Here is a 24,686-nt window from a genome sequence, read left to right on the forward strand (position 1 = left end):
TGCATCGCTGTCTGTGGTGATCACACATCCTTTTAAGGACCATGTCCCTTCCTCTGTGATGTCCAGGAGACCGTCATGAGTTGCAGTAACTTATGTGTAATTTATTGCCTCAGTATCAAGGTGTCAGTCCTGTTTGTCTCATCGCATATTCCTTTCAGTTGCCTACTGTACCGTACTGTAGCAGTTCTTCCAGTTTCATCCAGCTATGATTATTGGCAGTGACACAACATGCGAGCTACTTTTGTCCATAAGTTTTACACAGCAGTGTATAATATGTTTTCTCATATCCACAGCTTCTTGCATGAATTGCAAGTGTAGGGATCTTGACAGTTACTAGAAAGTCCTATATACAAGTGTGCACAACATCAATCTTGAGACAGTGACCGAGCTGTAGCTCTCAACATGCTCATAAACTAATTAAAATCAAATACTTGTTCTTTGTTACCAGTGATGTGCTGTTGTGTGTAACAAGTTAACTAGATCCTTCTTCTACAGCTTTGCAATGGTTTCATAATGTAATTAATATTTTGTAAGAATTGTCGAAGTTTTTCTGTAAATTATCTTATAGTCACTCTTTAGTGAAGGCCACTTGTTTCCGTGTGCACCAGAATATGTTTATACAGTCGAGCACGCAGACGGAATGCTGTACCACAGATGGAACATTTATAAGGTAGACTTTGTTCATGTATTAACATATGGGTCCTAAGTTCAACAAGTCGGGCAAATGCTTTTCCGCATTCAGTACAAACATGACACTTCTCGCCAGTATGGATCCTGCTATGAATCTTCAGTGTACACTTGCGGGTAAAAGACTTTCCACACGCTTCGCAGTCGTACATCTTTCTACTTTTATGATTCAGTATATGATTTACCAGCGTTCTTCGAGCATTGAACACTTCACCACACGTTGAACAAACATGAGAATTTGATTGTACATATGGCTGTTCGCTATCATCTGAAGACTGGGAATACATGTCAATACAAGTCATACAGAAGAGCTTCTTCCTTGATGGAGGGCCACCATATCCAGGTCCAATTAGTGTCTTACCACAGCCATCACAGGATGGACCTTTTTCAGCATTCTTCTCTATGATAGTTTCTTCATGAACTGGGAGGAGGGAGTTGAATGGCACATGGCACACATCAGTAGCATCTCGGATCTGAGGAAAGACTTCCAGACATTTCTCGTTAGCTTTCATCCTCTCAGTGAACTCAACAGAGTTAACAACAGCAACTTCAGCCACTGGAGACAGTAACACAGGATTCATTCTACAAATGAACAGGTATGATTATTACTCATATGACAAATTGTTATTACCTTACTTAGATTACATTATTTCAATAAATGCATACCACCTGCAACTGCAATAATACTTCACAGAAATGGAACATAATTATACGTGGAAAATATGAATAAATGATTGCATAAATGAAGGCCATGGTTTACATGCTTCATAATAAAATGTATAAGTCATGGGTACGAATATCAGTTACAAGTAAACCTTCTCTCCTTTGATAAGGATTTGCTGGAAACCCATATAACATCTGAAAGCTTATGTCACAGGTAGAAAAACTATGAAATCTTATGGGCAGAGGGACAAGCGTTTAAGAGCTATAGGACTCCTAAAGTATCAGTAAAGTGTTGGAAACATGACACCAAACATTGCCAAAATGCTTCCTTCATGTAATAATATGGTGAGGTGGAGATCTCAATACAAAGGAAGAAACAACTCAATGAAAAAAAACAATATATATATATATGGAATGTTGAAAATGTGACTTGCTACTGACTTCAGATGAAATAGCGAGACAGCGAGAGAAAATCAAGGTGTGATTCATCAAATAAACAGTGAAATGAGAGAAAAAGTTCAGAATGAATACATTTTACAAAAGCACAACCATCAATTGTCAATTAATCATTACAGGAATATGTCTATTAACATACACTTTAATGATATCTTGTGGGTGATACTGTGATGTTGGTGTCAAGTACTAATGTACTGTATGTCTTTTTCTTACAGTGCAGACGGATAAGTCATTGTGGCTGCCTTGGTCTCCCAATTCGGAACAAGCAATCGGTCTCCAAACATCGTATCTTAAAAATCACCTGAAGATTGTTAAAATAAGGAATCACTTTTCTGCACCTATTATAGTTACCAGTGGAGTTCTTCAAGGGTCTCACCTTGTGTCCTTACTTTTTACTCTCATCATAAATGATATTAAAAGTATGCTTATGGATTCTGAATTGCTTTTGTTTGCTGATGATGCAGAAATTTTTATGCAAATTAATTGTCCACTTGATTGTTTAAAACTCCAAGAAGATTTACATCATCTGGAAAAGTACTGTATTCGAAATGGGTTGAAACTTAATTAGGAAAAATGTAAAATAATATTTTTTTAACAAGAAGAAAATATCATTTCAGTACAAATTTAGTAACAAAAACTTTCTAACTCCTGTTTCACAAGTTAATGACCTTGGTGCTTTATTCAGTAATAACCTATCATTAAATGAACATATTGAAAATATTTGTAAGAAATCATTTCAAAGACTGGGTTGCATTACTAAATATTCTAGAGAATTTTCAAACTTAGCTACCTATCGATTGCTGTATGTATCTCTGGTACGCCCTATACTAGAATACTGTACACCTGCATGGAACCCTTCTCATCAGACCTCTATCCATAGATAACATAAATTTCTTCACTTATATTCATTCAGAGCAGGATTCTAATATAAAAATGTTGATTATACAGCCCTACAACAGTCTTTAAATCTGCATAGTCTGTCACAACGCCATGAATTCCTGGATACACTCTTCATTTTTAAATTGCTTCATTCCTTGGTGAATTGTCCACAACTCCTTGAAAAAATTAACATACATGTACCAGACAGACACACAAGGTTCAAGAATACGTTGTCTACAAATTGGCATAGAACTAACTTTGCATTCAGTGGGCCAATTGAACGAATGTCAAGATCTCTAAACAAAGTGGATATTGATATATTTAACTGTTCATTGTCAAAATTGAGAAATCACTTGCATAATCTCCAGAATTGACTATTACTTTCCTGTGCTTACTTGTAATGTAACCTGTGTATATACCTGTACATATTTTTCTACTTATACTCCACTGTACATTCTTTTAGGGTGTTTTGTTTTGTTTATTTTTCTCTATTGTTTTGTAAAATGGTATTACCATTGATAAAGTATTAATATAAGAGATGTAAAGGGAGGCCAGGTTTTAAGAGGTGCGCAACTAACAGAAGCTACAAAACTGGTTATAAATGGAGGAATATCGAAGTACTCAGTTAATTCATACAAGCTTGTGGACTCAATGCTTAACGGCATTACAGTGTACAATGAAGATGTACGCATGAGATAATCTAGCAACCACATTTCCTTGTGTATGTGCCTTCAGCTATTATTCAGTTGGGTTCGGCAAATAGCGTAGGTCTGTTAATCTGATGATAGTACAAAGGAACAACTTTATTAGGCTGTACCCAAGCAAGCATGCATTAACTATTTATTTATTTTCAAAGAACAATCTGAGCCAAAGCTTGTTATGGTGCAGGGGCAGTCTTCAGCACAAATAGTACAAAGTTGTATCTACAGTGTGAAGGGTAGATATCTCCTTTACTTGCTGTCAATGTGTAAATAATGTGTAATGGTACAATTTAAGTTAATATAGGCAAAGATTTCTGAAAAAAGGTGTGCTTCCTACAAAAATGTTCATTTAAGGTCCCTGTAAAAATGAACACCATGTTTGCTTCAAATTCTACTTCAGTCTACAGAAAACAGCTTCAGAATCTTATGAATATATCAGGTAATAATTGGGGAGAAAGCTATGCGATATTCCCAAGCATTTCAGTGAAATTCTAGGTTTTAGAGGAGGGAGGGTGCCCTAATCACATATTGTCTGCAAAATTGTGTCAGACTTCCTGCAAAGATGAACAGTTAATGTCGGGAGGATGTTGAAAGGAATAAAACTAATCAGAGACAAAAGAACGTCTGGTTCAATCACCTTGACAGTGCACCTGCCCAAACTGCTCTACCCAAGGACAACATAACTCTGCTGCCTTCTGCTCCCTCTTTACGTAATATTGCACCCTGTAGCATCTTTCTGCTCCCAAAACTGAAAATGAAGCTGAATGGGCAGGAAATTCAGCATCCTGTTTGTATAAAAGAGGTTAAAATCCAGACATCAAGCAATAAAATCCACTGTTGAACTTTTCAATAAGAGCTTCAATATAAATGATCATTGGGAAGAAAAATGGATCCAACATGCACCACCAGACATTATAACTGTTTTTGTCACAGGTGTAGAATATATTGGAAGTGGAAAGTGTTTATTGAAGATTATATTTGTAAACCTTGTTAAGTTGTACTTACTGTATGATCTGAAGTGTGGTGATAAAATATTTTATTTGTATTCCATGTAACTACCTAACCTGTACAGTGTAAATATTTTGTAACATATTGTATGTGTAACTAGTAGGTTTCATTTCTATATTTACTGGAACTGTCCAGAAAGTTGTCACATGTAATTTTGAACAGGGTGTGTTGCCTTTGTTAGTTATGTATTGTAGAAAAAATGTTTTGACTGTTCTGGAAATGGAAGATTCACGATCGTGCATATTCGAGAAAATTATTTACACTTCGCAACTGAAGTAGGAACTGTGATTGGTGAATCTGGGTGGCAATAGGCGGGCTCCTGTGTTCTGATTGGCTACTCCAAGGCCAGGGTTTCCCTTTTAAAGAGAGCGAGGCAGCATTTCGTGGTCTGTCTGGCTGTCCGTTTTGTAACTCTTAACTATCAGAAGTTTTGACGTCGTCTCGCTCCCGGGATGGGCCACTTTGGGGATAAGCACTCTCGATTTCTGTTCCACCTTAAATTTCATTTAATGTTCGCTTGTTTTTTCATATAGGAGTTTGCTCTAACCTCACCCAGACTCGCCACTCAATTATTTAGAATGCCTTAGCTTTTCAGCTGGGCTTGCCTGTTTGTTTCCGAGGCAATCTGCTTTCCTTGTTTCACTAAACATGTAAATTGTAGTTTTATGTTTTGTTCTTTTTGCTAGGGGCTTTACGTCGCACCGACACAGATAGGTCTTATGGCGACGATGGGATAGGAAAGGCCTAGGAGTTGGAAGGAAGCAGCCGTGGCCTTAATTAAGGTACAGCCCCAGCATTTGCCTGGTGTGAAAATGGGAAACCAGGAAAACCATCTTCAGGGCTGCCGATAGTGGGATTCGAACCTACTATCTCCCGGATGCAAGCTCACAGCCGCACGCCTCTACGCGCATGGCTAACTCGCCCGGTAGTTTTATGTTTTTGCCTTGGGGTTTTGCCTCTAGTAGTTCCGTGTCACTTGACGTGCGCTACCTTTTCAATTATGTTGTTCAGATATTTTGAAAGGTACGTTTAACTTCACTCTAAATTGTATTGTACGACTTGGGTTGTAATTAGATGTATGGTATTTGCTTGACTCTTTGAACTTATAGAAGCTATTGTCAAGGAACGTGTAATTTGTAGTTCACAAGTTCGGTCTGACTGAAATTGTTCGGAATTCGTTTGTAAAGTCCGTTGTAAATAATATTTTGGTAAATAATATATTTTCAAAATTAAGGATCAGGGTTGATTTTTCCGGAATCTGCAACCTAAGCCATCTCCATGCCCTTGGTAGGTTCCCAGCTCCTTTCACGTTCCTGGGTTTTTATCGTCAAGTGTTTACCAGTGTTGTTATCGGCGGAGTTCCGCATAATTCATCAGCTGTCTTCCTGTGTTTGTAGTGTCTTAGGTACTGTGTAATTGCACTTACTTTCCTCCCTTTACTGTGTTTGTTGTAGCCACTGAAGTAATGGTTACATTTTAAATACCTAAATTAAACGAGCTGGTTGTGATCTGCCTCAATGTATGAGGAAAATTACCAACAGGATTCATACAAACCAAGGAGTATGTACTGACTTCCTCTAAAAATGGAACAAAATTTCTGATCCATCTTGTGTTTGTAGAGTGACTCCCCAGACTATCCAACACATTGTGCAGCAGCACATAGTATTAAGTCATACTCGGTGATCAGAAAGACTTCCTAACGTTGACTCCAGATGCTGTTAACTGGATAGACAAATTAACTCTCACTATATAAGTGCATACATTGCCATTGTATACTCTGATTTATGTCTAATTGTAATAACGCCCTAGTTATTATATTATTTAATATATATATATATTGCTGTATATTCCAATCTGTTGACATACACTAAATAAGAATAATACTACGAGAGGAAAAGGCTTCCTGGAATGCTTCCAAATCGTGGTACTGCTGGCAGGAGTCGATGTCTAGCCACAAGAGAGAGCTACTTTAAGGGAGAGTCAGTAATGTCCAAGATACACAATGAATTGCGTATGAAATCAGTTTGGAATTTTATTGCCTTGACCTAGCATATCTGCTCACTGCCAACTGATAATAAAATGAATCTGGAGCAGATTATGATGGATCTTAGTTTCCTGTACCAATTCAAGTCTTTTACCAATTTTTAGTTGAACAGTTCACTCATACCTTCGATAATTGATTTACATCACAGCAACACAAACAAGTCTTATAGAGATCATAGAATAGAAACTGTTCAAGACTGGGAAGGAAGTGACCATGGTTTGGTTAAGGTACAGCCTGGTGTCGGCTGCCAACAGTGCAGTTTGAATCCACCACTCTGTGACTCAAACTATGATCCCTACTCACTTGATACTCATATTTTTACAGGAAATAAAAGCAATACTTAACTCTTTTACACAGGGTCCACCAGTGCCATCAAGTTCAGGACTAAATTCTTCTTTCACATCCTAGGAAAAAATAATATCACTCAATTTAACTTACAACATAATTTCCACAAACCAAGTTTTTATGATAGGAAAGACAAGAAAGGGCAGAGTAAAAAATGAGGACATCAGGGAGGAAATGGAAAGGTATAAATGTAGATGGTCTGGACATCTAAGAATATGGCAGAGGTAAGGATGATGAAGCAGATGAGGAAGGAGGGAGGGCAAGAGGGAGACCCAGACTAAGCTGGTTGAAAACAGCCAAGAATAGCGTAATTGAAATAAACCTGGATTGGAACACAGTTAAGTAGGAACAATGGTTGTTGGAATGGTGCCATCAACACTCCAACCCAGCGGGAGCTGGATGATGATGGTTAAATATTTTAAAAATAAGTTATTTTAGGGGATAGAGGAGCTTGAATACAACATTTCTTACTGAAGAAACAACTCTTGACAGGAATTATTTTTGACAGCAAATTAACTTTCAATAGATATTTTTCAAAAGTAATGAGTTTGGTTATTATAATTATTAGAGCCTCCAAATCATTTACTGAATTGTTACGTTATAAGTTTAGTATGAGGCAAACTAGAATATTCATCAGTAATCTGAGACCCCCTTTATAAGGACCAAATCAGTCACACCGAGACTGTACAAATAAATTTCTAAGATATTTGTATTAAAAAACTTTTAATGTATTTAGTCCACTTGATATTTCAACATTGTTTTTACAAAATTTGTTCAATTTGAGTTCTTTGAAAAGCAGGAGAACATTAATTTCATTACAAATATTGCAGAAAATTGTAACTGTAAAAACTAACTGTCAAGAATTACATAGTTTCATCCCAATTCGCGTACGGTACATCACAAGAGAAAGTACAATTTCACATTACAAGATCTAGAATTGTTCATCATTCTAACTCACCATTAATTAAAATATCGTTGGATTAAAATACAATTGGTGTTCAAGTTGATTTATTCACTGACACTAGCTAATTTAATAAGCAAATAATTTTTTAAAAAAATTAATCTTAATCATTATTGAATTTCTTTTTGCTGGAATGCTGGGTACTCAAATGTTTGTTGATCTTCTACTAATGTGTTTAGTAATTTTCTATGGCTAATCTGTAGGTTATATTAATATGTTTTCATTTGTAGTTTTAAACTTATTATTATTTTTTTCCTTCTTTCCTTCTTATAATTATTATTGTTGTTATTTTTGTTTTGATGTATTTAGAGATATGTCAAGAATGAACATAATGTGTACCTTCATATTGTAAAAAAATCACATATCACTATTACGAGTGTAAATGTATAAGCTCGACATTTCAACCCTGCCAGCAATTGCCCTTGAGCCTCATTTACAGTCAGCATGAAAGCTTTGTTATGGTCATGTACTATGACTAAGCATGTAGTTATGATTTCTCCTAATGACGACCTCGAGGTGAAGGATTCAGAGGGTGTTGTCTACAAATAAAATAAAATAAAATGGAATAAACAGAGTGAAGAAAAATATGTAATAAGAGCATCAGTTTTTAGAACTTAGAAATGAACAGAACTATGAAACTAGGGTACATACGATGGAAGTAAGTAATCCGCAACTGAAGGCTCTCAATCCATACTTATTCATGGAACTGAGGTTTTTCTAGAACATGAACTCATATCTGCCAAATTCACAAAACCAAAAATTAGGAGATTTTGATATGAAAATCAAGAAAAATCAGGAGATACAACTGGTCAAAACTGCTTAATCTACGTGTCTTGTGCAATATAGTACTATGATATATTTATAACACTTACTGTCCCAAAGCCCGACTGTTGCTATATGAGGCTACAAGGCTAAAAATTACACATCTCTATTCCCTCACAGGAAATATGTGAGTGAGATGATCGGTCTCTCATAAGCCTACAGAAAATAGTATTAACTCATGCTCCACAAGTGTGAACCAGTCATGCACATAGATGCCATTACTTAGCATTGCATCAAGCGCCCGCGTGTTTATGCAGATTATGCAAAATGCAATGCTATTTGGATCAAATAACTAGCTGATGTACCCATGCTTCGCTACGGAATTCTCAGAAAGACTGTCCATATAGTTTCAACATAGGTCATTACAATGACATCAGTATGAATGTCGCAATTAAAAGCAATGCTGTCATATGACATATTCAATAAATTTACAAACAGCACATTTTCTCACCTTTAGCAAAAAGTACAACGGTAATTCTAAGATCCCATGGAGGGAACTCTGATGAGTCTAGTGTCAGACCTAAGACAAAACGCTGGTTGATAGAGCAAAACGCCTGAAAAAAGTCTTACATCTGAAGTACAACGGTGTCCATCTAACAGTTCTAAATTTCAGAGCTAGAACGACCAGGCTGCAGACAGCGGCATACACTCCTGTGTAATTATTCCGTTTAAATGTGCACACTGCTCATTCCAATCAGTGCCTCAGAGTAGGGATCGAATAGCTGGAATACTATGATGATCCAGTGTGTTACATACCAGTAGTATCAGAAAATTTATGAACCAGAGGAATGGTATGCTAAAGAAGAGAGAGATCTAACTCCCCATTTAGTTCCTGCCAATATTCAGGCAGGCTGTTATACTCGATACACAGCAGTAATCCCATCTATCGGAGATAAATGGCCGCAGAATACACAAAGCACATCACAACAAACAATGGTCAATGTAATATTATTGTTGATATATTTTATGAGCTTTCTTTATTGGAGGCCTTCATATTTAGTTTTCTTCTGACTCTGAGATATTAGAGCATCGTTTGTGACTCCCTCCTGTGTTACTATTCAAGCAATCGTTCCTTCATGACATTTTTCTCATTCTTATAATCAACCTTACAATATTATTATAGTTGGTACGGTAAAACTGAATAAGACACAACTGATAGGATATGTAATAATATATAACTTTAATGATGTAGTATTCATCGATAGGGCCAATAATAACATAAATACGTGAGAATTAAATTTTAGGCCTTCCCTTAAACTACCATTTCACTCAGCGTGAACACAATTATTCATGGCCTAGATTGTAGCGACTTATTCCCCGACTTTACATACCGATTTTCATTAAATTCTCTTCAGCCATTTTCTCGTGATGCACGTACATTCGTAGATACATTATGGAAAATGAAAACTTTCATTTCTCCTTGTTATTATGGTCACAACCAGTACAGAAATATCATTCTTTTTTAATTCTGAGCAATGTACAGACACCCATATTATTTATTTTGGGATAAGTTAAAATTAGTCAGAATTGTCTCCAAATGGCTTCTAAAATCTCTAGAAAAGTCAGGGGTCCCGGGTTCGATTCCCGGCAGGGTCGGGAATTTTAACCTTAATTGGTTAAGTTCGCTGGCACGGGGGCTGGGTGCATGTGTCGTCTTCATCATCATTTCATCCTCATCACAAAGCACAGGTCACCTACAGGCGTCAAATAAAAAGCCATGCATCTGGCGAGCCGAACTAGTCCTTATGTCATACGCCATTTCATTTCACTGACATTGTCGCCTCTTACGACAAAAAGTCACTAATTTGGTATTAAACTAGGCAACTGGTATTTAGTGAATACATAAGTGCATATATGAGTAAAGGAAAGTGGCTCTAAATTGGCTCCCAAAATTAGTAAATGATACATAAAAAACCTGAGAAATATATTCGTGGGTCAGGTTCCTCTGCCTTCTCCACCATAGAGCAGGACTCGAGCGTAGCAGGTTAAAAAAGCAGAAATGAACTAAGTGCGCTGATAACTGGTTGCAAATGAAGCACTTAGGGCAATTTAAAGCCATTTTAGACTCAGTTAATTTATAACTGTTAGGTTCCTCAGTCTGGTGAAACTTGAGTAACAAATTTATAATCTGCCTGAGGAAGAAAAAGAAACAACTTAACCCCTTGATGCCAACACTTCTACGCACCGTACAGAGCTCCAGGCATGGTATAGACCCTTGTAAACCTAACTTCATTTTGTTACTATTTATTTATTTATTATGGCTTCTTTCATGTGGTGAAGTTAGGGCACCCGGCCCTCTCTTACCCTCAACCACAATACAATAAATAATATTAAGGCTGCCTATTACTACTTATACTATTTCCTAATTAAGTGTAAGTTACACGCCCACACAATATGCAGCTCGTTAATTCAGTCCTCTTCTCACACACACACTTATCAACTACCTTACATTTACATTATACAGAACCATTTTTAATTTTTCAATTACCAATCACATGCACACAATACATTCGGTAACTCTCAACAGGAAGTCTTGGCAAGTTATTTTTAATTTGAGGAAAGCGTCAATGCCCCTCACACTTACTGGCAGGGAATTCCAAAGCCTGGAACCGGTCACAATAAAGGAATTATTATACACAGAAGAGTGGTGAAGAGGAATAGCTAGAGTGGAGCCTGAGCAAGTGTTACGGTTATGGAAGGAAGAGAGGAAGTGAAGTTTAGATGAAATATCCTGAGGAGAGTTACTATGTAGAAGTTTGTGTATTAAGACAGTGTATGATATTCACGTCTCTTATCAGGTTTTAACCAGTGCAGTGCTTGATAATAAGGAGTAATATGCACATCATACCTTAGGTTAAAAATGAATCTAAGGCAACAATTCATAATATGCTGCAGTTTCCTAGTTTGTTCTTTAGTAGCGTCTACCAAGATTACATCACAGTAGTTAAGGATAGGAAGAATTAGGGCCTGTGTTAGTCTTTGCCGCATATTGAGTGGTAAAATGTCTTTATTTAATTTCAGTGGGTGTAGAGTAGCAAACACCTTCTGACCTACGCTTTTGATATGTTCTGTCCAATTTAGAGTTTCAGTCATAGTTACCCCAAGATTTCTCACTGTTTTACTGTACAGGATTGTGCTGTTATTTATTTGTAGAGGAAGAATGATCGAATCGTTGATCTTGTGTAGGAGCTTCTGGGACCCAACAATGATAGCTTGCGATTTTGATGGATTTATGAGAAGTCTGTTTGCGAGGGCACATTCACTGAGTTGTTTCATGTCAGGATTTAAGAATTTTACTGATTTTAGTAATTTGCTTAAACTGCAATGGTAACGTATTTAGAGATCATCGGCATATAGGACATAATTACACATGTTTAGAGAACATGAAATGTCATTGTAAAAAGCAACGGTCCTAAAATACTACCTTGTGGCGTACCCACTTTCCTTGTACACCATTCTGAATTTCTTTTGCGAGTTATCACCCACTGCCTCCGATCCTTCAAATATGACGTAAAAAACTTCAGTACTAAAGGGTCAAACAAGTAATAATCCATTTTCTTAATTACGAGGATGGTTTGAAAAGTTCTCACAATCACCACTAGATGTCAGTGCTAGAGCAACGAGGTTCCCACCCAATAATCACACATCCTTTGTGAGTGAACAGATGGTGCGTCAGTGCTCTAGCTGCAGGAGTGTGGTAGTGACGACTCGATGTTGTTGTTCCCGCGTAGCGATTTGTGACAATGGAAAAAACTGAGATTCGAGCAGTGATTACATACTTTGTAAAGAAAGGTATGAAAGCAAAGGAAATTCATGCCGACTTTCAGAACACACTGGGGGACTCTGCTCCTTCATTTTCAGCTGTTGCCAAGTGGACCAGTGAGTTTAAACTTGGTCGGGAGAGCTTGAATGATGATCCGCGTAGTGGACATGCAAAAAGTGTTACGACCCAAGAATTTATCGCAAAAGTGAAAAATTGGTCATGGAGGATCGTCGACTGAAAGTGCGGGAGATTGTTGAAGCTGTAGGGATGTCTTCTGAATGGGTATATTATATTTTAACCGAAGAATTGGGTATGAAAAAATTATCCGCAAGATGGGATTGACATTGGACAATAAACGCGCCAGATTGGAAATGTCCGAACAAAGTCTGGCCCGTTTTCAGTGCAACCAACAAGATTTTCTGTGCCGGTTTGTGACTACAGATGAAACTTGGGTCCACTACTATACCCCAGAGACAAAACAGCAGTCAAAGCAGTGGAAACATGCTAATTCACCACCACCAAAGAAAGCAAAGGCAGAGCGTTCGGTCGGGAAGGTCATGGCCTCAGTTTTCTGGGATGCAAAAGGCATTCTGCTGATAGATTATCTTCCTACTGGCCAAACAATTATGGGGCAATACTATGCAAGCCTCCTAGACCTACTACAGGAAAAGATACGCGAAACAAGGCCTGGTTTGGCAAGGAAAAAGGTCATCTTTCATCAGGACAACGCTCCGCCGCACACAAGTGTTATTGCCTTGGCAAAACTTCTTGAACTGGGGTACGAATTATTGCCACATCCACCTTATTCACCTGATTTGGCACCATCAGACTTTCATCTATTCCCCAAGCTGAAAATTTTCCTCGGTGGACAGAGATTTTCTATAAGGGAAGAAATGACAGCCGAATTGGAGAGGTATTTTGCAGGCCTGGAGGAATCTCATTTTCGAGATGGGATCAAGGCATTGGAACATCACTGGACGAAATGCATTAGTCTACAGGGAGACTATGTTGAAAAATAAAACCAGTTCCACCAAGGTAAAATACTTAATTCTAGTACATTCCGAGAACTTTTCAAACCACCTACGTAGTACCTGTAAGGCTATTGTGTCAAATGCACCACTGAAATCCAGTAGCGTTAGTACTCTAACTTGTCGTTGTTCCATAGCTAGTCCGATGTCTTCTCTCACTTTAAGGAGAGTCATGGCAGTGCTGTACCATTTCTTAAAGCCCGAATGTAATGGGTCAAGGAGAGAATAGTTATTTAAATATTTCAGTACTTGATCATACACCAGTCTTTCCAAAGCCTTAGAAAGCGCTGGAAGAATAGAAACTGAACGATAGTCAGAGGTCAGTTTAGGATCATTTATCTTGGACACTGGGATGACCTTAGCTTGTTTCCAGAGTGCAGGAAAGTTCCATTTCCGAGACATTAATTGAATATATGTGTGGTAATCGGGAGGATAGCGCCTATGATATATGAAATGCATAGGGATGTCATCTACTCCTACTGCTTTAGATTTAATAGAGTATAGTACTTATTGGCTTGTAAACTTTTAGAGTTGTCAAAATAGAAGGTGAATGTCTCAGCCTTCCTTGTACATATGAATCAGGCCAAATCAGTGTTTCTTTTTTTTTCACTCTAAAGAGTTTGAAATAGTGTGACATCTTTTGGCTTGAGAACACATAGGCTTACATTTGTGCTGTATTATAATGGGTGTATGTAACATGCATATTGATAGTATAAATGACCATCTTGTCAGTGACATCATCTGGTGAAGATTCCTATGAAGACGGGACTTTGTTCGTGAACAACAACAGCTGGCAGGACTGGCCCCACGCTTCTACTGTGCTTAGGCGAGACCACGAGGAGTTAGATATTTCCAGCTCATGATGTCGGAGCAAAAGGTACTGCGCAACGCATATTTTAAAACTTCCTGCTCATGAAGGAGATACAGCAGCAGAGTTCGGTGAAGAATGCATGTGTTTGCCTGGCGTAAAAAGTTTAAGGATGAGAACGTGCGGAAAATCAGCAACACGATCGCCAACCTCAGATCAGCATTACAGGCGAAAACATTCATGGGATTAAAGACATCACTGACGACGATCGACAGTATCAGAAATTGCACAAGTCAGAATCAGTTATGGGAGCTGTCAAGCAATCATCACAAATGACTTAAAGTTCGGTAAAATGTGTTCCAAGTGGGTCCCTCGCCTTTTGACCGAAAATCTGAAGTTGAGGCGTTTGGAGGTCAGTCAGAGGCTCACAGCAAGGTATGCGGAAGAAGGTGACTCATTTTTGAGTTGGATCATCACCTGCGATGAAACATGGGTCCACCACTACACTCCCGAATCCAAACAAGCCAGTTAGGAGTGGTGGAGGAAAGGAGAGGCAGCACCAGTGAAAGCCAAGAATCGACTCTTAGCTAGCAAGGTTCTTGTAACCTTTTTTTTTTTTGATCGGCAAAGCATTTTACTGATTGATTATTTTCATGAGCGACGCACAATCAATGAGGCTTACAACTGTGAGCTGTTAAACAAGGCAAGGGTTGCATTTTACCCCAAAAGACGAGACCAACCGATTCGACAGGTCATCCTCCTCCACGACAATGTGCGGCCCCATACTGCAACTCTGTTTCCAAGCTACAGGAAATGCACTGGACTACACTTGACCATCCTCTTCACAGCCCGGACTTAGTGCCCTACGATTTCCATTTGTTCAGACCACTTAAAGAAGCTCTAGGAGGGCAACGACTTGAAGATGACGAGAGTGTGCGCAACTGGCTGACGAAATGACCCTGTTCCTTTTACGATGAGGGCATCAAAAAGCTCCCCATATGCTGGAACAAATGAATTTCCAAAGTAGGAAACTATGTGGAAAAGTAAATTGTAATTGTCTTGCATTTTTCAATAAATGAATTTAAATTAAAAAATGAAATCCTGTTTATACACAGTTCAAAAAATTAGGGGAACATGTTTTTGAAGGTATGCATGCTCCACAAAACAATACCTCACACCCAGGTATATTACTAACTAAACCTTTATTCTTGGCCATTGAAGTATACAAAAGAACATCGATGGATTAACGTTCCTTTTCAGAACACAAAAGAAAACGTAAAAAAAAGGGGCGAAAACAAAGTGATAACAGTCCTCCACGGTGGATTTTTATCACAGTTGGAGAGCTTCAGTACGGCATATGTACTCCACGAGCATTTATCACAGCTTGCCACCTAAGTGGCATGCTCCGTATAAGTCAACGGAGGTCATGTTGCAGTATCAGCTCCCATTCTTCAATGAGAGCCTGTTCGAGGTCATGGAGAATTTGTGGTGGAACAGGATGCCCACGAACACTTCTGTCAAACCTATCATGCATATGATCGATGGGATTAAGGTCGGGACTCACTGCTGGTCATTCCATCTCTTGAATGTCCAGTTCTCGCAGGACAGCTCTGGTGATGTGTGCTACATGAGCCCTGGCATTGTCGTGCATGAGTATGAATTCAGGGGCCAATACCGTATGCAGCAACCAACACATGCTGCAGCAGTATCTGCTCGATGTACCCTGCAGCAGTAAGATTACAATGGACAATGACAAGATCCGTACGGCCCTCAATACTGATGCCACTTCACACCATCACAGAACGTTTTCTGAATCGGTCGCCTTCCTGGACAACATTTGGCATATACTGCTCACCACGACGTCTCCATACATGTTGACGTCCATCAGGCTGTGTCAGGGGAAATCTAGATTCGTCTGTGAACAACACAGGTCCCCATTGGTGAAGTTGCCAGTTGATGTGGGTAGGACAAACAGAAGGCGAGCTGTGCTATATTGCTGTGTTAAACGGGGCACTCGAACAGGACGTCTGGGTCATAAGGGCACTTCTCTTAACCTGTTCCTTACTCTCTGGTCAGACACCGTGACTCCAGTGACCCTCCTGAGGTCTTGTTGCAATTCTCTGGCAGTTGCTGAACAATGCCGCAGCACACAGATGGTCAGATATCGGTCATCCTGAGGGGTTGTCATGTGTCCACAACCTTGTCCAACCCTCTCTGTGAACTGGCCTGTCTCACTGTAGTGATTCCACTAGCGCTGAATAACTGATGGAAAGACACTGAGATCCACAGCAACGTGACGAAAAGTCCATCCTTCCTGGATCAAAGTGACGACCCTTGCAACTTGAACCTCATTAAGATGTCTCATGGGATGTGCTGGTTTACGTACATGCTCAAATGACTGAAGTAGTCCGTATACCTCACAACGATACACGGACGCACTGCTATTCACTTTGTTTTGAGGGGTCACCTGAGAGTTTAATGTAGTGGGGTATAACTTCAATTTGACATACCCTGAGTATCGACAACTTTGACCATTATCAGTCCTTAATTGGTCCGTACAGACTCATTACAATAGTTTACAATGGGTAATTGTTTAGTCTGCCCTGTCAATATATTATCCCTTTCAGACCGTGTACACACAATTGTGCGGGTTCATATTTTATTAATCTCTGAGCTTATTTGATTTTTTCTGGCGCTAGACCGGACTGCAGTGCTTGTGCGGGACACATAGCATGTATTTCAGTTGTTTTTATTTAGCGCTTGACCACCAGGGGGCAGGAGGAAGAGTTTAAAAATACAGTTCATCGGCAAGATGGCGGGAAGCAGTAATGCCTAAAGTAAGTATTTATTTATTGCATTCATATTAATCTAGAAGCTCTACTGAATATCAGAATATAATCACTGAAGTGTGTAAATTGTTAAGCGAACGTAAATTGTGAACTTACAACATCGTACATGATTCCATGAGGTTTTGAATGTTGATATGCACAAGAGTGTGGGCTAGGTTTCCCTGCAGTCAATGCATGCGAGAGTGCTGGGTGCTGCCACCAAAAGACTGTGAAGGCAGAACTCGTACTCTACGTGAGAAATGCAATGTATAAGATTTTAATTGTTTAAACTGAATTGTTCCACACTGTAAAATAGAACATTTGATCATGTACATGAGTACTGAGCTAAATTTTCTTATTTTTTATTTTTTGTAAGTAGTGAATCAAGTCCTGACACGCACAATTGTGTGGGTTCTGTTTTTTAGCTGAAAGTTCTCGTTCTCATTTTGTAAAATAAACTATAAAAATATGTATTTGAGAGCCTTTTAGTAAGTTTTTGACATACAAACGAAAATTCACACCTCCAGTTTTCTTTCAGATCCAATGACAGGCTGCTGCTGCCAAAAGGGCAGTAAAACCAAAACTCGTCCTCAGTGTAGAAAATGTAACATTTACTTGTGTTTGAACGAAGATTTAATTGTTTTAAATTAGTCCCCACTGTAAAATGGAACATTTGATCATGTACATATGTATATTCACATGCATTGAGGTAATTTTTCATTTTTGTAAGTAGTGAATTAAGTCCTGACACGCACAATTGTGCGGGTGCTTTTTCTCAGATGTTAATTTTTATTTTGTAAAATAAACTAAAAATATATGTATTTAAGAGCATTTTAGTCAGTTTGTGACGTACAAATAAAAATTCACACCGCCAGTTTTCTTTCAGGTCTGAAAGGGCTACCAATATTTGATCTTTTACAATGTTTTATGCATATATGTTTTGGGAGCCTTAACTCCTTTCATCAGCACTTTCTACATCAATGTCAATCTTCCCCAAATTCCAAGATCTAACGCACTCTGTTTTACATTAATCATTGCCTTTAATAATATTAACTCTAACCCATACATATACACTGTGCATTTCTTGTTAATGTCTGTTGTAATGTAATACTCTCACACATACTAGAACCCTTTAAAACACCCGTGAAAAGTTCAAATATTCCTCCTATATTGTACAACTCTTACAAATATAAATCATTACCTCAGATGGATACACTAGCCGATTCAGGACAGATAAACTGTTTCCTGTCACTATTTGATTTGTAGTTGCCATTAAAACATAGGCCAATTCAAAATCAACTATCTTATCATCAAATTTAAATCTTATTAATGTTAAAAATTCTTTCTAGGAAGCACTGATTTAACATTAACTCTAACCCATATACATACCATCTGTCGTAATGTGACACATTCACACGTACTAGAACAACACTTGTGAAAAGTTCAAATATTCCTCCTATATTGTACAACTCTTACCAATATGTATCATAACCTTAGATGAATTTACTAGCTGAGTCGGCCACAGATAAAGTGTTTCTTGTCACTATTTGAATTGTTGTTGCCATTCAAGCATATGCCCATTAAAAATCAACTATCTTATTGTCAAATTTAAATCTTGTTCATGTTAAAATCCTTTCCAGGAAGCACTGACTTATTATTATGTTATAAAACACATTAGGATTCAACTATGTATTATTGTTATCAGGCTGAATGAAGTCGTACCTTACTGTTGTTGGGTTGTATTTTCAAACAGAGTGGAACAATCCTCCCGTTATGTCCTTGAATTTGTTCTTCTAGAACTACAAAACAAAAGCTATGTTATACAGATAAAACATATACTAAAATTTTATAATAAGTATACAGGGTTATTCACGCAAGATGTAACACAGAAACAACCCCACAAACCATTAAAGATATTGGCACTCCACATTCACACCCAGGGGCCTGCAAAACCACGCGCTACGCACTCTCATGGGGTGACCAATAACCAACTCCCAAATGGAATGGCACAAATTCATACAGCTGGCCCACAAGTTCAACCGCGTACAAGATCAAACATGTAAGTAATTTCAAAATCAGACAGTTAACTCCTGAGACATGAACAAGAAGAGCACGCGCAGACAGTGTGAAGTCGGGCAAGCAGCCTCCACCAGGCACGTGAGCATACTGTACACATCTGTACAGGACCGGGAGGTATGATATTTTTAAAAGGAATAAAATCATTACTTTGAAGGAACATAACGAAAGCTATAATTAAGTGTATCCTCCTAATTCAAAACATCTAGTTGCTTAGTTGCTTTACATCGCACCGATGCAGATAGGTTTTATGATGATGATGGGACAGGAAAGGCCTAGGAATTGGAAGGAAAAAGCCATGGCCTTAATTGAAGTACAGCCCCAGCATTTGCCCGGTGTGAAAATGAAAAACCATATAAAACCATCTTCAGGGCTGCTGAGAGTGGGGTTCAAACACACTATCTCCCGGATGCGAGCTCACAGCTGCACGCTCCTAACTACACAGCCAATGATAGAATTATAGATGTATTGAATTAGAAGGATACACTTAATGTTTACCTTAGTAAAGTGAAAACCATCGATACAGAATGATTCTAATATCTTGTAATCAAAGCTATAATTGTCATTGGTTTGAGTGTACAGCACATAATACTGTATGAATTGAGATAGAAACACAATACAGGACACCAGAGGAGCTTTTTCTAGAAGAGAAAATGAATAATGTCCGAATAATCTCCCTTCCCTGTTGTGTGTTCACCGGTCATACAATAACATTACACTCCCAGGGTATGTTATGGTACATGTTACGGTATGGTACAGTGAAGGACGAGTGCCGATATCTTTCATGGTTTGGTGGTTGTTTCCGTGTAACATCTTGCGTGAAAAACCCTGTATACTTATTTAAAAAATTAGTATAAGTTTTATCTGTATAACATAGCTTTTTCTTTTTTTACCACTAGAAGATCAAATTCAAGGACATAATGGGAGGCTTGTTCTGCTCTGTTTAAAAAATCCAGTCCAACAACAGAAAAGCATGATATCATTTGGCCTGATAGCAATAATACACAACTAAGTCCTAATGTCTTTAATAATTTAACATTAAATCAGTGCTTCCTAGAAAGGATTTTAACATCAACGACATTTAAATCAGACGAGTTGATTTTTAATGGGCCTATGCTTGAATGGCCACAACAATTTAACTAGTGATAAGAAACAGTTTATCTGTGGCCAACTCAGCTAGTAAATCCATCTAAGGTTATGATACATATTAGTAAGAGTTGTACAATATAGGATGAATATTTGATCTTTTCACGAGTGTTTTAAGGTGTTCCAATACGTGTCAATGTGTCACATTACAACAGACATTAATAAGAAATGCACAGAGTATATGGGTTACAGGTAATATTATAAATGGCAATGTTTAACGTAATGGTTCTTGTTTGTGGGTTACTGTAGTCACGTCCTAGTTCGTGAACCATGGGCAACGGACCTGAGAGTCAGGATACCAGTTGCTGTGGAATGGGAGTGGGCATCTCGGACATATTCTGAGTCATGGCCCTCCTTGTTTTCAGGCGGCTACGACTATACAATTAGTGATCATGAAGCTGTTTTTGTGGTACTTAAAAATAAATGTGATAGAAAGGAAGGTCTTAAAAGTAGGACTGTTAGGCAGTACCATATGGCTGATAAAGCAGGCATGAGGCAGTTTCTAAAAAGTAGCTATGATCGGTGGAAAACGGTAAATAAAAATGTAAACAGACTCTGGGATGGGTTTAAAGAAATTGTTGAGGAATGAGGTTTGTACCATTAAGGGTGGTAAGGAATGGTAAAGACCCACCTTATTATAATAGAGAAATAGAGAGACTAAGAAGGAGGTGCAGACTGGAAAGAAATAGAGTTAGAAATGGCTGTGGAAGTAAGGAGAAATTGAAGGAACTTACTAGAAAATTGAATCTAGCAAAGAAGGCAGCTAAGGATAACATGATGGCAAGCATAATTGGCAATCATACGAATTTTAGTGAAAAATGGAAGGGTATGTATAGATATTTCAAGGCAGAAACAGGTTCCAAGAAGGACATTCCAGGAATAATTAATGAACAAGGGGAGTGTGCATGTGATGATCTTCAAAAGGCAGAAGTTTTCAGTCAGCAGTATGTAAAGATTGTTGGTTACAAGGATGATGTCGAGATAAGAGGAGGAGACTAAGGCCAAAGAAGTAATAAAATTTACGTATGATAACAATGACATTTACAATAAGATACAAAAGTTGAAAACTAGAAAAGCGGCTGGAATTGATCAGATTTCTGGGAATATACTAAAGGCAATGGGTTGGGATATAGTACCATATCTGAAGTACTTATTTGATTATTGTTTGGTCGGAGGAGCTATACCAGATGAATGGAGAGTTGCTATAGTAGCCCCTGTGTATAAAGGAAAGGGTGATAGACATAAAGCTGAAAATTACAGGCCAGTAAGTTTGACATGCATTGTATGTAAGCTTTGGGAAGGCATTCTTTCTGATTATATTAGACATGTTTGTGAAATTAATAACTGGTTCGATAGAAGGCAATTCGGTTTTAGGAAGGGTTATTCCACTGAAGCTCAACTTGTAGGATTCCAGCAAAATATAGCAGATATCTTGGATTCTGGAGGTCAAATGGACTGTATCGCGATTGACCTGTCTAAAGCATTTGATAGGGTGGATCATGGGAGACTACTGGCAAAAATGAGTGCAATTGGACTAGACAAAAGAGTGACTGAATGGGTTGCTATATTTCTAGAAAATAGATCTCAGAAAATTGGAGTAGGCAAAGCTTTATCTGACCCTGTAATAATTAAGAGGGGAATTCCTCAAGGCAGTATTATTGGACCTTTATGTTTTCTTATATATATAAATGATATGGGTAAAGGAGTGGAATCGGAGGTAAGGCTTTTTGCGGATGATGTTATTCTCTATAGAGTGATAAATAAGTTACAAGATTGTGAGCAACTGCAACGTGACCTCGAAAATATTGTGAGATGGACAGCAGGCAATGGTATGTTGATAAACGGGGCTAAAAGTCAGGTTGTGAGTTTCACAAATAGGAAAAGTCCTCTCAGTTTTAATTACTGCGTTGATGGGATGAAAGTTCCTTTTGGGGATCATTGTAAGTATCTAGGTGTTAATATAAGGAAAGATCTTCACTGGGGTAATCACATAAATGGGATTGTAAATAAAGGGTACCGATCTCTGCACATGGTTATGAGGGTGTTTAGGGGTTGTAGTAAGGATGTAAAGGAGAGTGCATATAAGTCTCTGGAAAGACCACAACTAGAGTATGGTCCCAGTGTATGGGACCCTCACCAGGATTACCTGATTCAAGAACTGGAAAAAATCCAAAGAAAAGCAGCTCGATTTGTTCTGGGTGATTTCCGACAAAAGACAAAAGGGAAGAATTGAGAGAAAGAAGAAGAGCTGCTCGACTATGTGGTATGTTCCCAGCTGTCAGCGGAGAGATGGCGTGGAATGACATTAGTAGACGAATAAGTTTGAATGGCGTTTACAAAAGTAGGAAAGATCACAATATGAAGATAAAGTTGGAATTCAAGGAGACAAACTGCGGCAAATATTCATTTATAGGAAGGGGAGTTAGGGATTGGAATAACTTACCAAGGGAGATGTTCAATAAATTTCCAATTTCTTTGAAATCATTTAGGAAAAGGCTAGGAAAGCAACAGATAGGGAATCTGCCACCCGGGCGACTGCCCTAAATGCAGATCAGTATTGATTGATTGATTTTGTTCTGTTCTCCTCAGTGACCTTGGCTTGACAATAATACACCGGTGGTCCATAACCCGTTAGAGGAGAGATCCTCACTTGGACTATGTGCAAATAGGGTAGCATCCTGCTTCATGAATCTACTGAGCTCAGAACATTTTAAGCAAGCCTTGGACCTATGGGAGTAACAGGGTCCCACTCCCACTTGACAGGGGAGGGACTCCTTGGAAACAACTTGGCGAACGAAATGGAATTCGATGGGGAGCTATCAGTTTTAATGGGGCTTATGGAAGAAAGAGAGTAGAACTGGCTGCGTCAGCAAAGAGGGTGCATCTGGATGTGCGAGGAGTAAGTGATATTCGGGTAAGGGAAGAAAACGAGGAAGAGATAGATTATAAAGTGTACTTGAGGGGTGTTAGAAAGGGAAGGGCAGAGTCTGGGGTAGGGCTCTTTATCAGGAATACCATTGCACGCAACATAGTTTCTGTTAGGCATGTAAATGAGCGAATTATGTTGGTAGATCTGTCAGTTGGAGGAATCAGGACTAGAATTGTGTCCGTGTATTCACCATGTGAGGATGCAGATGAGGATGAAGTTGACAAGTTTTATGAAGCATTGAGTGACATCGTGGTCAGGGTCAACAGCAAGGATAGAATAGTGCTAATGGGCGATTTCAATGCGGGAGTTGGGAATAGAACTGAAGGATACGAAAGGGTGATTGGTAAATGTGGGGAGGATACAGAAGCTAATGGGAATGGGAAGCGTTTGCTGGACTTATGTGCTAGTATGGGTTTAGCAGTTACGAATACATTCTTCAAGCACAAGGCTATTCACAGCTACATATGGGAGGCTAGGGGTACCAGATCTATAATAGACTATATCTTAACAGACTTCGAATTCAGGAAATCTGTTAGGAATGTACGAGTTTTCTGGGGATTTTTCGATGATACAGACCACTATCTGATCTGTAGTGAACTAAGTATCTCTAGGCCTAGGGTAGAGAAAGTGAAACCTGTCTGCAAACGAATAAGGGTAGAAAATCTCCAGGACAAGGAAATTAGACAGAAGTACATGGATGTGATTAGTGAGAAGTTTTGAACACTAGACAGTAAGCATGTTCAGGATATAGAAAGTGAATGGGTGACATACAGGGATGCTGTAGTAGAAACAGCAAGGGAATGCCGAGGAACAACTGTGTGTAAAGATGGGAAAAGGCGAACATCTTGGTGGAATGATGAAGTGAGAGAAGCTTGTAAATGTTAAGCCGGGCTGAGTGGCTCAGACGGTTAAGGCGCTGGCCTTCTAACCCCAACTTGGCAGGTTCGATCCTGGCTCAGTCCGGTGGTATTTGAAGGTGCTCAAATACGACAGCCCCGTGTCGGTAGATTTACTGGCACGTAAAAGAACTCCTGTGGGACTAAATTCCGGCACCTCGGCGTCTCCGAAGACCTTAAAAAAGTAGTTAGTGGGACGTAAAACAAATAACATTATTATTATTGTAAATGTTAAAAGAAGGCTTATCAGAAATGGCTCCAAACAAGGGCCGAGGCAGACAGGGATTTGTACGTAGATTAAAGACGCAGAATGAAACAAATAGTTGTTGAATCCGAAAAGAAGTCATGGGAAGATTTTGGTAACAACCTGGAAAGGCTAGGTCAGGCAGCAGGGAAACCTTTCTGGACAGTAATAAAGAATCTTAGGAAGGGACGGAAAAAGGAAATGAACAGTGTTTTGAGTAATTCAGGTGAACTCATAATAGATCCCAGGGAATCACTGGAGAGGTGGAGGGAATATTTTGAACATTTTCTCAATGTAAAAGGAAATCATCCTGGTGGTGTTGCAAACAGCCAAGCTCATGGGGAGGAGGAAAATGATGTTGGTGAAATTATGCTTGAGGAAGTGGAAAGGATGCTAAATAAA

At 38.7% G+C, this 24,686-nt stretch overlaps 1 protein-coding gene across 1 annotated transcript in view; it reads right to left on the minus strand.

Moving 5' to 3' along the window:
* Window positions 1-575: 575 nt before the first annotated feature.
* The window catches only part of LOC136885398 (zinc finger protein 585B), a 44,989-nt gene continuing 20,878 nt past the window's right edge, over window positions 576-24,686 (minus strand). The window contains exons 4-5 of the mRNA XM_068230273.1: window positions 6,784-6,842; window positions 576-1,269 (exon numbers count right to left, since the gene is read on the minus strand). Of these exons, the coding sequence (XP_068086374.1) occupies window positions 576-1,269; window positions 6,784-6,842 (753 nt within the window). The remainder of the gene's footprint in view (window positions 1,270-6,783; window positions 6,843-24,686) is intronic.

This window comes from Anabrus simplex, chromosome 14, assembly GCF_040414725.1.
Source record: "Anabrus simplex isolate iqAnaSimp1 chromosome 14, ASM4041472v1, whole genome shotgun sequence".
Taxonomy (NCBI): Eukaryota; Metazoa; Arthropoda; class Insecta; order Orthoptera; family Tettigoniidae; genus Anabrus; species Anabrus simplex.